At 37.2% G+C, this 14,056-nt stretch overlaps 1 protein-coding gene across 2 annotated transcripts in view; it reads left to right on the forward strand.

The window, feature by feature from the left end:
* The window catches only part of KLHL32 (kelch like family member 32), a 124,885-nt gene that overhangs the window by 81,191 nt on the left and 29,638 nt on the right, over nt 1-14,056 (forward strand). For both annotated transcript variants that reach the window (XM_071446159.1, XM_071446167.1), the window contains exon 6: nt 4,062-4,277. In XM_071446159.1, coding sequence (XP_071302260.1) covers nt 4,062-4,277 — 216 coding nt within the window. The remainder of the gene's footprint in view (nt 1-4,061; nt 4,278-14,056) is intronic.

Genomic DNA, 14,056 nt, shown 5'->3' on the forward strand with positions numbered 1-14,056 from the left:
TGATAATCTGAATAAATTGTATTTCCCCAAGGAGTTTCTCTTTCAAATAAGGTCATAAAGAAATGCATTCTTTCCCCTTAGTTCTCCTTGTGCTTTTTCTGCTATTTATAACATAGAGCACAGGAGTAGAGGTATATTGTAGTCTGCTGTGTACTTGGTTATGATTAACTCTAATTTATCAATCTGTTACGTCCTTTTCTGTGGCTTGTGCAAGGCAATTATTCTTCAAAGTATGAACGCATAAAGATAGTTTTGGAAGCAACTTAAACACAATGTTTATATCTATTTTTCCTGTTTGACAATTTAGCATATCTCTATACTGAAAAACACCTCTGTATCAAAATATTCGCACTGTCACATCATTTATTTTGAATCTTTAATATTGTCATCTTTCAGATTATGTTTGTTTGTAGAAGATATTTTCTTTTATGAGGCTTTTAAATGTCAGCTCATTGTTGAATTGGTTTGGCATCTAAAGGTTGATACTACTGAATCAGAAGACCCTTAGTGAGGAATAATAGATTCCCTTGCTTCAGTGGGGGGATGCACACTAAGTAGAATGCATGGCATATAAGGTGGTTTCTTATTTTAGAAGTAGACGCTGATAAATAATTTGGACAACTTACTAAATTGGTTTGAGTTCACTGTGAGATTTCAGAACTATTTAAACTTAGTTTTAAGTGCTGTACCTGTAATTTTATACATATTTTCTTAGCCTGAATGTGTTTCAGCAGTGTAACATACATCATATTAGAAGAGATAGGATCACTACCTTCAGCTCTTAGTGACAGTTCTGCTTGTGCCCATATTTCATCCTTCAGTTCAAAAAAAGATAAGTGGCATATACATAAAAGTTTATGAAAAAGGGGTTAAAAGTTTCAAAAATTTACATAAGCCTGGTTTGTAATGCCTGTTTTCAAAGAACATGTACTGCAATACAGTCCCACAAGAAAGTCACACACTACTTCAAAATTTTGTAGTTGCTCAGTTAATGCAATATAATAAAATCTGTGGAAAGCAGAGACTGCCAGTACTCTTACTCATGAACACACCTAAATTTCCTGTTTAGTAACCTATTTCACCATTTACCAAAGTTTTTAATTCAATAAAGGTTTTAGCGTGAAAAGTTTATTCAAATCAGATTGAGCTGACAGTGATTGCTTTGATCATTTCTGGGGGACTTTTTTAAAGCTAGAAGATAAGGTGCATTTTTCTTGCAACTAATTTTATATACTTCATTTTAGACTGTTTTTGAAAATTTTGCCACTTGTAAGAGCAAAGTTAGTGATCTAGGGTCTATATGGAACAATCTCAATGTGACATTTTTGCCTTCTAGGATCATAACTGAGGCAGTAGTGTATAGTACTGTATAAACCTGATTTTCATTTGTAAAACCTAATGAAATATTTGCCTCTTCTTCTGTGAAATACAAACCTGTAGATCAACTCTAACATTACAAAATCAGAAATTAACATTACTGATTCCAGGCCAAGGCCAGTTTTAACAAAACACACTTTCAGTATTCATTGACAAGTAGACTGTAAGTTCAGCAGGTAACTAACATTACGTTAGGAAGCATCAAAAATCATCTGAAACTTAGCAATGAAAATAAGTTAACACATAAACCCCCCCCCCCCCCCCAAAAATAAAACCCAAAACAACCCACATACATAAACAAGCATCTGAAATAAGTCACTACATGTAGTATAAATAACTGGTGAAATTTAATTATACATCCATAAGTATATTTGGCCTCTTCAACTGTAAGACAGCTTTCATAAAAACAACTTTGATTGCTTCTGATTTGAGAGGATAGGGGAGTTTGGAGCTCATGAAAAATATCTATACCTAAAATGAAGGCTTACCAATGTCTTTCAGATTTCACTGAAAATGTGAAGATTTTTCAGGGGTAGATTGCATCTGTGTGTCTCATTACTGATTCTCTCTAATAAGGATCCTGTTATGTTATCTCCAGTATTTTCCTCCTCTGAAGTCTGCTAAAAGCCACCTCTCCTTCTCAACCAACACTTAGTGGGGTTTGATCAGGCACGTATTGTAGTGGGACTGTTGATCTTCAGCTCACAGAGCTTGATTATTTATTTATTTATTTATGTCCCTAGACATAGCCATTGACCACAAAAGAGCTCAATAAATACACTCTGAGCTCTTCTAAATTTCTTTCTGACATTTGGGATTTATTCAATCAGTGAGTTCTTTGAAGAGATAGTTTTCTGAGCCAGAGACAATAAACCGTGGATGCTGCTTGTCAAATACTGTGCTGTTTGCTTGGATTAGACTCCTGTGTGTTGTTGTCACCATTGCATGGCCATCACAGGAGTGGGGTTGTGAGGTGCCATCTGTGATCTGAAGATACTAAATCACCAAGCAAGCACACAGACCAGATACTTTTCACGTAGAATTCATTCTTTTATCTTTCTTTCTGCAACTGCAGATTTATTCTTATCTCCTCTGTGTTAATGTGAGGAGGGGCTGACACTAGAATAGCTCTGGCTTTTGGGATGATGGCTGTTAGTGCTTGTTCTGACAATGTAAAGATCTTAGTTCGTCCAGGAAAGCCATGGGAAGCTCTTATGCAGAAGTCTAAGTAGATAATGAGTAAGATTTATCTTTGGAATACAACTCTGCTGGGAAAGGTGAACTGTTCAGACTGGGAGATTATGTAACAAGCAGGAACCTCCACAGGAATTTGGTTCCATTTCCTCCAGTACTGACTCCTCTAAGCAGGTTAAAAAATTCTTTCTCCACTCTCCATTACATATGCATAAACAGCTCCACAGTCATCGGGACAGGCACCCAATTCACACGTTCAAGATGTAGTCCATAAAACATTCCAAAAAAACCCCTCTTCGCACTTTCCCATCTTCCCTGTTGCTCTGCTCTATCTGCCAGCCGTGCAGCTCATTTGACATTTACAAGATATCTTGTCAGTTTCATTTGGTGCTGCCATTCCATCCAGCAGAGCAGTGAAAGTGAAATTGACTTAATTTAGTCTGTTTCTCTTCCTTGCTCCAGTCCCTGTGTTAACTCACCAGCAAAGTGAGACTGACGAGGCTCCTTGTCATTCTCACACATGGGGCTGGTCAAGGGGAAGGCGGCTGATAGGGAGCAATGCGCTAAATTGGAAGATGAGAACCGGGATTGCGGAGGAGAGGGGAAGAGAGGTGTGAGCATGCAGCAAGAACAGAGAAAATGGGTAAACATGATTATTATTTCCCAGGTGTCCTGGGTGCTTTTGTCTAATGGAGGTGAATTCTTGGGCTGTTCCCTGAAGGGAGCAGTGTGGTCTAGAACAGCAGTAGTTAGTTGTCTAAGTACTAATTTATGAGGGATGCCAAGCTGAAAACATTAGCCCATAAATATTGGTCATCTGTTAGCTGGATGGTCAAAGCTTTCTGCCTTGAGCTACTATAGCTTTTATCTCCTGACATTTTCAACTGCTAGAAGGAGAGAGAGAAGGAGTAAGAGGCCAACATCCGCTATATTTTGATGACAGTGGTTGGAGAAAAAAAAGGGGTTCATTTGTTCAATGAAGAAAAATTCATACGTAATAAAATGTTGCTCAACATCTTGTATTTTGTGAGGTTTCATAGAACAAAAAGTTGTGCTACACAGGTGCTCTAGTTCAATCAAAACAGTAAATAATGAACAAACAATTGCTTCGTAACAAACCATTGTAGTTAAAAAATGCATTTTTTTTAATCCACTTGTGAGCTTCTGTGAGCTCTTGTCATACAGTGTAAATCATGCTGGTTTATTATATTATGTACTAATCCATATTTCTTACAGATACTTTATGCATAAATAACCTTAGGAGTTGAAATATAAATTAGTGCTATCATATATATTTGCATATGCAATAGTAACACATATACATTTTGAATGAGGCTGTGTTAATTAACTTCAAGTTATATTGCCTTCCTTCTCCACAGCTCCAAAAGAATAACCTTTTTTCATTATCTGAGACCTGTGGATTTTTATATTCTCTGTTTCATGTTTGGGATATTTTTGTGACATGTATTTTGTTTGCTTCATCCATCTAGGAATTAAATAGTTTTAATTACTTGGACCTGTACAAGCTTGCGGATCTTTTCAACCTCACTTTGTTGGAAAACGCAGTCATTGGCTTCTTAGTAAAGCATCTCTCTGAGCTATTGAAGAGTCATCCTGAAGAAGTTCTGGCACTCCCGTACTGTCTTCTTCGAGAGGTTTTTAAAAGCGATAGACTCACTTCACTCAGTGAAGAACAAATCTGGCAGGTAAGAGGATTGGTGAACAACCAGAATGTGTGACACTCTATAAACCATAGCAGTAATCTGTTGTTTTGAAACCCTGGAGCAATCTCGAGGGAGAATAAGCACTTGAGCAAAAACTGTGAATAACAACTGAGGGAAATTTCTAAACGAAATTCTAAAAATGTTGTGTTGTGTTAATGCAATTACTTTGTTTGAGAGAGAAATTTGTCATGCTGTTTAACTTCTGCTACTTAAATACAGACAGAGATTTTCCTCCAGATCCAACTTCTTTGATAGGAAGAGATGGCTGATGCATACAGCTCAATTATAATTGCCACTGATGAGGCTAGTGCCATGAGTTTGGTGGCAAACTTGCTTCTGCAGTCTCTCTCATTCACTTCAGACAAATTTAGCTGCATAACTTAAATAGTCATTGAAATTGTTTGAGCCACCTCAGCTGACTTTGCCTGAAGGAAATGAGAGAATCTTCACACAGGCAGCACTGCTCCAAGATGAGTGGAAGTTTTGATGGAAGGTTTGTGGTACGAAGCCTGAGATCACTTCCTTTTAAAAAGCTGGATCTAGAAAAGGACCAAGTTGCTAGCCATAAAGTATTAACAAGATAAAAGCATTTTGTTGTGACCTTTAGTGTGCATGAGCTGGGAGAAAACCTAATGTGAGAAAAACACATAGCCTGTTAAGAGAAACACAAAAACTAAACTAAAATTTGTCCTTGGAAATGTTCCCATCGAATGTCTGTAAAAATTCACTATGGAGTGGAAGGAAATCTCTGTAACATTGATTACCCAAAGATATCTTTCTGTTTCGTTTTTGCTGTCATGTTTTAGAGAGGAAAGTATTTCAGTGTATTTCAAGGTAGAAAGAAACTTGCTTAAAAGAAACCTGTGCATTCCTTTTAGGAAGTGGGTTATATTGGTCCAACAGAGAAGACTGTGATTCAGAAAACTGATTTATTTTTCAACCCCTATTACCTATTTATTATCTATTTATCTTTTGGATTATTCTAAGGAGATAACTACTTTTAGATGCTATCAATTTCTCAAAGTGTAAAGTGTATATTCATCAGTGAGATGCTTTATGTTCTGTGGATGAATAATGTCATGCAGAATAAAATATTTATTCTTTAAAAAATAAAAATGTCAGGTTAACCAGTATGAAGATGTAACATAACCCTTCAGTTATGTAGCAGGCATATTTTTTAAGTCTTTACATTATAGAGTGTGTTACAAAGGTGATATTTTCTGCAAATACCGAAATGAAGTTTGACTTTTTCCTGTCCTAGTCCCTGGAGGATGCCTGTACAGCAGAACCTGCAGTACACTACACATGATGATGGGTTGTGTTTGGTTTAGGTTTTTAAGGCACACCACACTACTCTGGAGTCCTAGTCTATATTCCCTTTATCAGAAGCAAGTTTTGATGTACAAGTTTATGCATGGAGCATGGATGATTGGCTGATTGGGTTTCATCATCATTTCTCTGCAGAGCCAGTGGAATCCCCTAGCTACATGCTTGGGTATGCTTCTGCTAGAAGAGTTTCTGTGGGAATACATACAAGTATAACTTAATACTCGCTCAAAACCTGCTATAATGATGTTTGGGAAGTGGGAGTTTTCAAATCCTGTCTAACTGTCCTGTTTTGCAAGACTCAGACTCAGAAGTAATTTTCTTAATTGTGTGCACCCCAGTCAATGAACACTTCATGAGGCAAATATGACAAAGCCTCTGTTTCTGTTGCAGGGTCATACTGGGGAGAGATAGGTAATATGCTGCTTTCTGAGTGACAACAAACTCCACACTGTCCATTTAAGTGTTATCATAATAGCCTCTCTAAAGGTTACTACTGCTGTTCCAAAGAATTTTTTTAAACTAGGTTTCTGCTGCAGGCAAAATGTGCATGCATCTTTTTAATTCCGTTTGTAAAACCAGGAATAAATATATATTTATAAATATTCCAGGTTCCCAGAATGGATTAAAAGACATATATAAATATTTACCAATTTGGGCATTCAGAAGGCAATAAGAAACTGGTTTCTTGCTTTATCTTAGTAAATAAGTAATTCCCTCATAGTCAACCCAATAGAAGAAAATCAAATCAGACCAGCTATATTGCCTCAAGTGTAGTTAAGTTCATCATTTTTGCTAAGGTTATAGTGGTAATGCAATATACCATGGAAGAATCTAATATTCAGCCCAGGGTGAAGATTGGGTATGCCAGAGGATTAGTGTCAGGGTGCTTTATAGACGTGAAACTTGATGGACAGGCTGGAGACAGATCTACAGAATCTCATTAAATTGCTGAATTGTTCATTACTGAGCACTCTCACTGTAATAAAGTGCTCATTGACTTTGACAAATCCCCATCCCATATCTTAAGGAAGAACAGCAAAGCAAGAGGTGTTGGGGAAGCTGGAGGAAATTTGTACAAACTGGGGCAGATAATAGAAAAGCTGATGGGGGGATGCTACCATTTGATTTATCTGTGTTACCTGTGACTAGTGTGGCCTCTGCACACACACATGGCTGCATGTCACAGCAGTATGAATTCAGCATGTCCCCAAGGCACCTTTGCTAGTAGGGGTGCCATGAAGCCCGAAGCACAAATTAAAAATTCCGTCAGAGAACCTCTGGAAAGGGTGCCACTGTCTGCAGAGTTTTTTATGCCAGTTTGAATTCCCAATGTCCACCAGGTGATCTGATCCTAGTGCACATAAAGATTAAGGTGGTTATTTTAATGAATCAAAAGGTGTACATGGAGTGATGCTTGAATTTTATTTAAATGAAGTGATCGCAGCTCTTACCTGTCATGCTTTGGATTTTTCTAGGCTACCAATTCACAATTGGCTAGTTCTAGTGAATATGGTGAAATATAACTGTGAACAAATCATGTCTGAGAAAGTTAAATGGTAATATTAGTGGCAGTGTGCTAGGCTGTGGGTTACTGCCAACTACTACAGAAATTCCTGTTGATTTTTCAGACTCTTTGGCTTGATGTGTCTTATTTTAAGTGGACTATAGTGATGTGTTTCTTAAAACAAATAAAAACCAAAAGCCCCACCAGAAAGCTTGTTTAGGCTGTGAAATTGGATCAATTTGTGAGCCTCTTCAAACAGGTCTTTCTTAGGTAAGCTAAGACAGTGATTATGATTATTCATTGACATAAGATGTGTTTCCATGTTGATTTTTACATTTTAGTAGCACATGAGATTATGAAATATTTTTTTACACAAGAAATTTTTTATTTGTCAGCTGCATTAAAGTGTGTAAAATTAAGTCAGTGACATGAAAAAAAGGATTAAATTTAAAAAAAAAGAAGGAAAAAAAAGGAAAGAATCATGAAGAAGATGGGGAAAAGAAACTTTTTCTTCTGGTTTGTTCTTCTTCATCATGACCTGTGAAGCACCTTTCTTTTTTTCCACAGGAAGCAGTCATGACAAGGACATAAATGTCTAGTTTATTGTGAAATGAAAAGTGAATCTTTTCATATTTAGCCATTATAAGAAAGATTCATTGGCTGTACTTTAGGACGCAGGTGAATTCTTTGCCTTGGTAATTGAAAAAGTAACCAGCCCTGTAAGATGGAACAAGTTTGCCAGAGAAATATAGTGGTAGAGGGCTTGTTGTTGGAACCTTAGCAAGTAGAAAGCAAGACAAAGATTTAAGTAAAAAACTAATTAGCTTTAGATATATGCCTTATATTTGTTATTAGAAACTTCAGTGTCATGAGGCTTAAATATGCATATTTCAAATATCCTACTAATGCTTAGAGAGAGAAATATTTACTGGATTATTCTGTCTTCCTGCAGTAGATTGGTCAAATGGTTCTGTATTAAATACTGCACTCAATCCAAGGTGGACTCCTAAATCATATTTGGATAAAAATCCTAAGTGAGATCAGTATAGATTAGTTTCTTCCATCCCTGCTTCTGTTTAAGTAGTTGTTAAAGGATACATATTATTTTTAAGCAGGTAACAATAAAAACAGGTCTGTTTTAGTGTTTGTCAATACTTCTTCAGAAGCAAGGTTAGAAGTTTTCCCTTGGCTTTCTTTGGCTTCTTTTTTTCTTTTTTTTTTTTTTCCTTTTGCTAAGCAACTTGGTTACTTGGTAATCAACTGATAAACATGCAATCTAGGAAAAGCTGGTAGATAAAACTGCTTGAGTGGTTTATTCAGTTAGGATGCATGCAAATGTGTTGTGCCTTTTCCAAGGCATTCCTAAGACATTCTAGCCCTGTTAAATTCCTTGTGTGAACTTCTGAACTTGTGTTCATGAAGTAATATGTTCCATGTGTCAAAGTGTAATGCTAGTTATTCCTTTTATCCCTGTGGATGTGCAAAAACAGTGTTTGGTCTCTGTATTGGAGAAGTATTCTTTGCTTGAATAAATAGAAAAATGAAGGACAAGAAGACTGCAGTGTTATAGGTCAATATGAGCTTGTAGTGTATCTTTTATAAAAATAATAAGTGTACAAATCCAGTTTTCTTATTACAGTTCTGTTTATCCTCTTCTGTGCCCTATTTTCAAGAGCCTTTTCTTACAGTTGAGCTTGAATTTTGGATTTTTTTACACTTTTGGATTTCCTGATGGCATTTGTGAAGGGCCAAAATTTTTCTTCTGCAGAAATCCCACAGTTCAATGCTGTAGGAAATTTTGTGGTGTACACATTGTGGCAGCCTGCCATGATGGAACAGTTCTGTGCTGATGACAGATCCAAAGACATCCATGCATCTCCAATGGTGCACACATTTACCTGTGCAGAACAGCAGTGTCTAAAGTGGATTGTCATTTTCTGGTACAAGCTTGCCATTCCTTTAGATCAGTACTTCATTTTTTCTTCTGTCAATCTTTTGGTATTGCAGAGCAATTTTTCATATGGAGAGAGCAGAAGTCATTTTTCTCAGGGGTATATATATATATATTTTAATGAAATGTGGCCTAAGTGCCTTGCTAAATGTGAACTTAAGTTTTACTGCCAAACAAGTAACAACATAAAATATATGTGAAGGAAAGCATCTCAGTAATCAATGTTGTGTTTAAGCAGTATATTAGCCTTTCACTATTCAAGAAATAAGCTTAAGTGCTCTCTTGGGCAATAAGTGAAATAATGTCTATTCTAATGCCTGTTCCTAGTGAGTATTTACCCTAAGCAGAAAACTACCTCTAGAATGTGGCTGACAGCCTCTCATCAAGAAGGGCATAGAAGAGCGAAAAGGGGCTTGATGCATATCAAGGCTGAGGTGAATAGGTGAGGCTAAATGAGAAAATTAACATATTACCCATGTGTGTTTTGCTGTGCTTTTACCTCCTCTTTTGTACCCTTTTCATGAAAGTCTACATAAAAGTGCCAGAGAGAGCCTGTGAATACCAGTATCCAGTGTACTACATCTGTGATGGTTGTGCTATGTGTGTCATGACACACCGAGCAAGCAAAATCACACAGTTACCCTCAAATAAAATTAGTATGGAAACATAACCTCTGATAGGCTGCAGGTTTCCTTTTCCTTAGTCTAATCCTCATAAACATAGGTATCTTACCTGAATTGACTCTGTGCAATGGTGTATTTCTCACAATCTCTCCAGACTGGGGGGGATTAATTTTTATAAGGAATGTGCAGAATTGGTAGGACATCCATTATAGGTCGGCCAGGCTGGTAGTTGTGGCCCAAGGTCTGCAGGAGGTTGGTGTCCACTGGAACTGCAGACTGGCCAGGGTTCATGCACAATACAGAGGGTCAAACAGTGGATGTAGGCAGCAGGAACTCAAACTGTTCAGCTGGTGTGCTCAAGTCACACACTATTTTCCTGATATAATTTCTGTATCGTTTGTAACAGTGATGGCACTTTGGCTTATAGGGAAAATGAATGCTGTCCCTGCTGGCACTGTTCCCTCATTTTATGAAACACCTTTCCCCTTTGTCTACTTTGGTTTAATTCAAATGGGCTCTTAATTTGTCCTTTACAGTAATATCTTGTGAACTTTATATATGCTTTTGTTCTGAACTTTAAAAAGTTTCCTGTTTTTTGAATGCTAGCTAATATATTTACTGTTATTTATCAAGTATAACAATATAGAAAGTGATTTCTGGTATTAAAGCTATGCTAGCAGCAACTGTGTATTCTTCTAATGTTCTTTTTGATACATGTCAGAAAATTTGATTATTTTGCTGCTGTTGTCGTGAGCATTGGAGAATTACTGGAGAGCATTACTTTGGTCTTGCTGTCCTACAGTAATGTTGCCTCAATTTATTTATCCCAGATTACCTTCAGAAGTGCACAGAGCATCACACCAGTATTTAGGAAGCCTGCATGCTCACAGCTCTTGGATTTAGGTCAGTTCTTCAGCTAAGCAGTGGATGTGCGTTTTGATTTAGAAAAAGACACCAAGGTGTCCACACAGCAAGACTTCTTCTGTGTTACTGCATTCTATGTTTGAATTTGTCTGCTGTGGGGGGATTTGTATTGACTGTTGCACTCTTTGTGGCTCAGATCTGTTGGATATTATCTGCAGTATAAGTGTATAAACATACACATATATATGTGGTTACATTAAAAAAAAAGTTGCTGAAGCTGTTTTGAAAGCCAGGTATGCTTGAAAATATACATCAATTATATACATCAATTTTTAAGTTGAAGAAAATAACATAAAGTCTAAAATCCACAGATACCATGGATGATCAAATATGGCAAGCTGTTATTACTATCTTAATGTCTTCCGTTCAGAGATATAAATGTTAGTAATCTTTACTCTTTCAAAATCGTAGTAAGGCTGTTTAACACTGTTTCCAGTGAGTTTAAGCTTGTGGAAAATGATAGGAAATTAGAATCTCTTCTGAGAATTCCCAGTTCTGTATTTCAACAAATTTTCCTTTGGGAGCTGATAGAAGCATTACTTTGTAACCACAAAGGCAAAGAAGACGGTGGAAGAAAATTGAATTCCATGTTTCCTGAACCTGTGCACATGGTCATCAATGTGTTAAGATAACCCCAGAATGAGATTCTAGCTAAGGGCCCAAAGTGTACCCAGTGAGATGTGGTGAAGTCTCACTTGTGTGTCTAGACCTGCAGCAGGTGTGTTGGTTCAGCACAGCTGCTGAGATCACAGTACCTGGTGCCCTGTGCTACTGCTCCTGCCCCAGGATCAGGGCACCGGTGGCTCCAGGAAGGTGAGGAGGCAAGGAGATGGAAAAGCAGTGTCACTCCTGCACAGCCTTTCTTACTCCAGCTGTGGGACACCCTTGGCAACTTCCAGATGTGCAGATGAGCTGCAGAGCTGGGGGTTTCCTTGCCTTGTGACAAAGGGTTCCTTTTACTCCTTTGATCACTTTGGACTCCCTCGTGCCAGGGAGAAATGGAAGAAATTATGACAAATACACTTGTCAAGAAGATCTTAAGAAGATTTCCTGTGAAGTGGCTTCCAAGCTAAAGGCCTATGTGGGATAGTAATGACAGATTGAAAGATCACAGTCTCTGAAGTGAAGATCTGTGCTGAAGAGCTTTCAAAGTGCTTCTTTAGGGTGGAGCCCATTTTAATGTTTGAGTGAAGCTATAGGTCGTAATTTTACAAGGTTTGTCTTATAGTAGTTACAGGTGTTTTACTTTGCTGCAGGTATTATTTAGTGGGTTTATATAATAAATTCTTGTTTGTTTTAATCTTGTAGTGGGGAAGCTCTGACATTCCCAATTCATTAGATACTTTTGGGATCTCAAATACAATAACAAATGTGGTTCAAAATGTTTAAGTCACTTTTTGAAAGAAATAGCTTTCTTAGAACAATTAGTTGATTTTGAAAAATTAATGCAAGACTCATTTGTTTAAGCAGTGAGTTTAAGCTGAAATCCATCATGTGGGGATTAAATCAAAGTCAGTAAAACTGACTGAGAGAGTGGGGGTTGTTCAGCTTGGAGAAGGCCTCAGGAAGACTTTATAGCAACTTTTCAGTATCTAAGAGGGCAGACAAGAAAGATGGAGAGGGACATTTTTGAAGGACATGTGGTGATAGGACAAGGGGAAATGGCCTTTAAACTGAAAAAGGGTAGGTTTGGATCAGAGATACAGAAGAAATTCTTACTGTGAGGAGGATGAGGCACTGGCAGAGGAGTGTGGATGCCCCTTCCCTGTCAGTGTTCAAGGTGAGGTTGGATGGAGCTTTGAACATCCTGATCTAGTGGACACTGCCCATGACAGGGGGTTGGAAGTAGGTGATCTTTAAGGTCTCTTCCAACCCAAACTTTTCTGTGATTTTGGTTGGAAAATTTGACATCAGAGGTTTTGCAGTAACACAGTGTGTTGAACACATGCATATTTATAAACCAGCTAAGCAGAGCATGTACTTTGAAGTACATTTTTGTGCACGACCAAGGATATTGATGACATACAAGTCCTGTATATCTGTTGTAAAGATTATTATAGAAAATTATACATTTTTTGTGATTTGTTGGATTTGCTTATTAAATCCCTAGAAAATTATAGCCTAACAATAGGGAAGAAAGGAATAGGAATCCTTTTACATTCAAGAACGATTTAGACTAATTTTCACAGAGCTGAATTGCATTTTTATAGAATTTTTTCAATTTTGTGCCTATTTCATTTTCTAACAATTTTTTACTGATGAAAGCTTGTAGATTCTTGTCTCTGGAGTGAGCTGCTACACTTCTAAAATATATTTCAGAGGGGAAAATAGCAAGAGAGGAATAGCAATAAAAATGGTGTGTATCAGATTGTAAAAAATGTCTTTTCCACTTATTAATTATGGACCAGCAACTTGTTTTAGTGCTAAATGTGGCTATGTAAAGTTCCAATACATTTGATGTCAACCTGAGTGTTTTCTTTAAAAATAAAAATGAGCAATTCCAGATTTTGAAATGATGGCTGCTGGAGGTAGATCCTTTTCCACCTCCCATGTTCTCTGTTCTTTCCCTGTTTCAGAAAAGATAAATCCTATCATAAACCCTAATCTCCTTAAACTGAAATCAAATCACATTTAAGATCCCTAGTTAAACAGCTGTGTTTATGAAGAGATAGATAAACTTCTGTTCTTTACAGCTTCAGAAAACTTACCAGATATAAAGCACCTAGCAATGTTGGTTCTACCATCACAACAAATGATGGAGGATCCAAACTTGAGCATTTTTTGATGCATTTGAAAAGGGACAGCAAGAAGTTTTTACCTCGAGCTTCTTGACATTTTATCCATTTATTAAAGAGAGGTAGGTTTTATGGATTTATGAAGCTACATTTGAGGAATGTTGATGTGACAATGCAGAGCAAAGGAGAGCTGCTTCATTGCAAAAACCTGGCCTTTTTAAGCACTTTGGCCTTTATCAGCTACACAGTTTTAAATCATAACAAACAGAATTCAACCAACCACCATACACCACGATGTGAACTCACAATGGTTACAGAACTTGTTTTTCTACCTCTAATTCAGCTGAGTCACTTTCCCTTTTCTGCTTAGCCAAAGTAACAGGCCTAAGCCATGGTTTTACCAGGCCTTCCCTTTGTAAGGTTTTACCTAGATGCAACATGTTTATGGTGACGAGATTGATTTCCTTGTCATTTCTAACTCTCTGTGGCTGGACTTGTTTCAAAGGAAAAAGTTGAGATTGTGTCTCTGGAAAAAGCAAGATTGAGTCTCTGGATGCCATATTTTGGATTTGGTTTTATTACTTTGCTTTGCTCTGGTTTCGTTGGTTTTGCATTGTCACTCTCTGCACTCCTTTTTTATGATCTTGTTTAAAACAAACAAAAAACAAAATTTGCCTTGATTACAGGAGTAAGCA

This window comes from Agelaius tricolor, unplaced genomic scaffold (genome assembly GCF_023055355.1).
Source record: "Agelaius tricolor isolate 1412-34295 unplaced genomic scaffold, bAgeTri1.0.p SCAF_1, whole genome shotgun sequence".
Lineage (NCBI taxonomy): Eukaryota > Metazoa > Chordata > Aves > Passeriformes > Icteridae > Agelaius > Agelaius tricolor.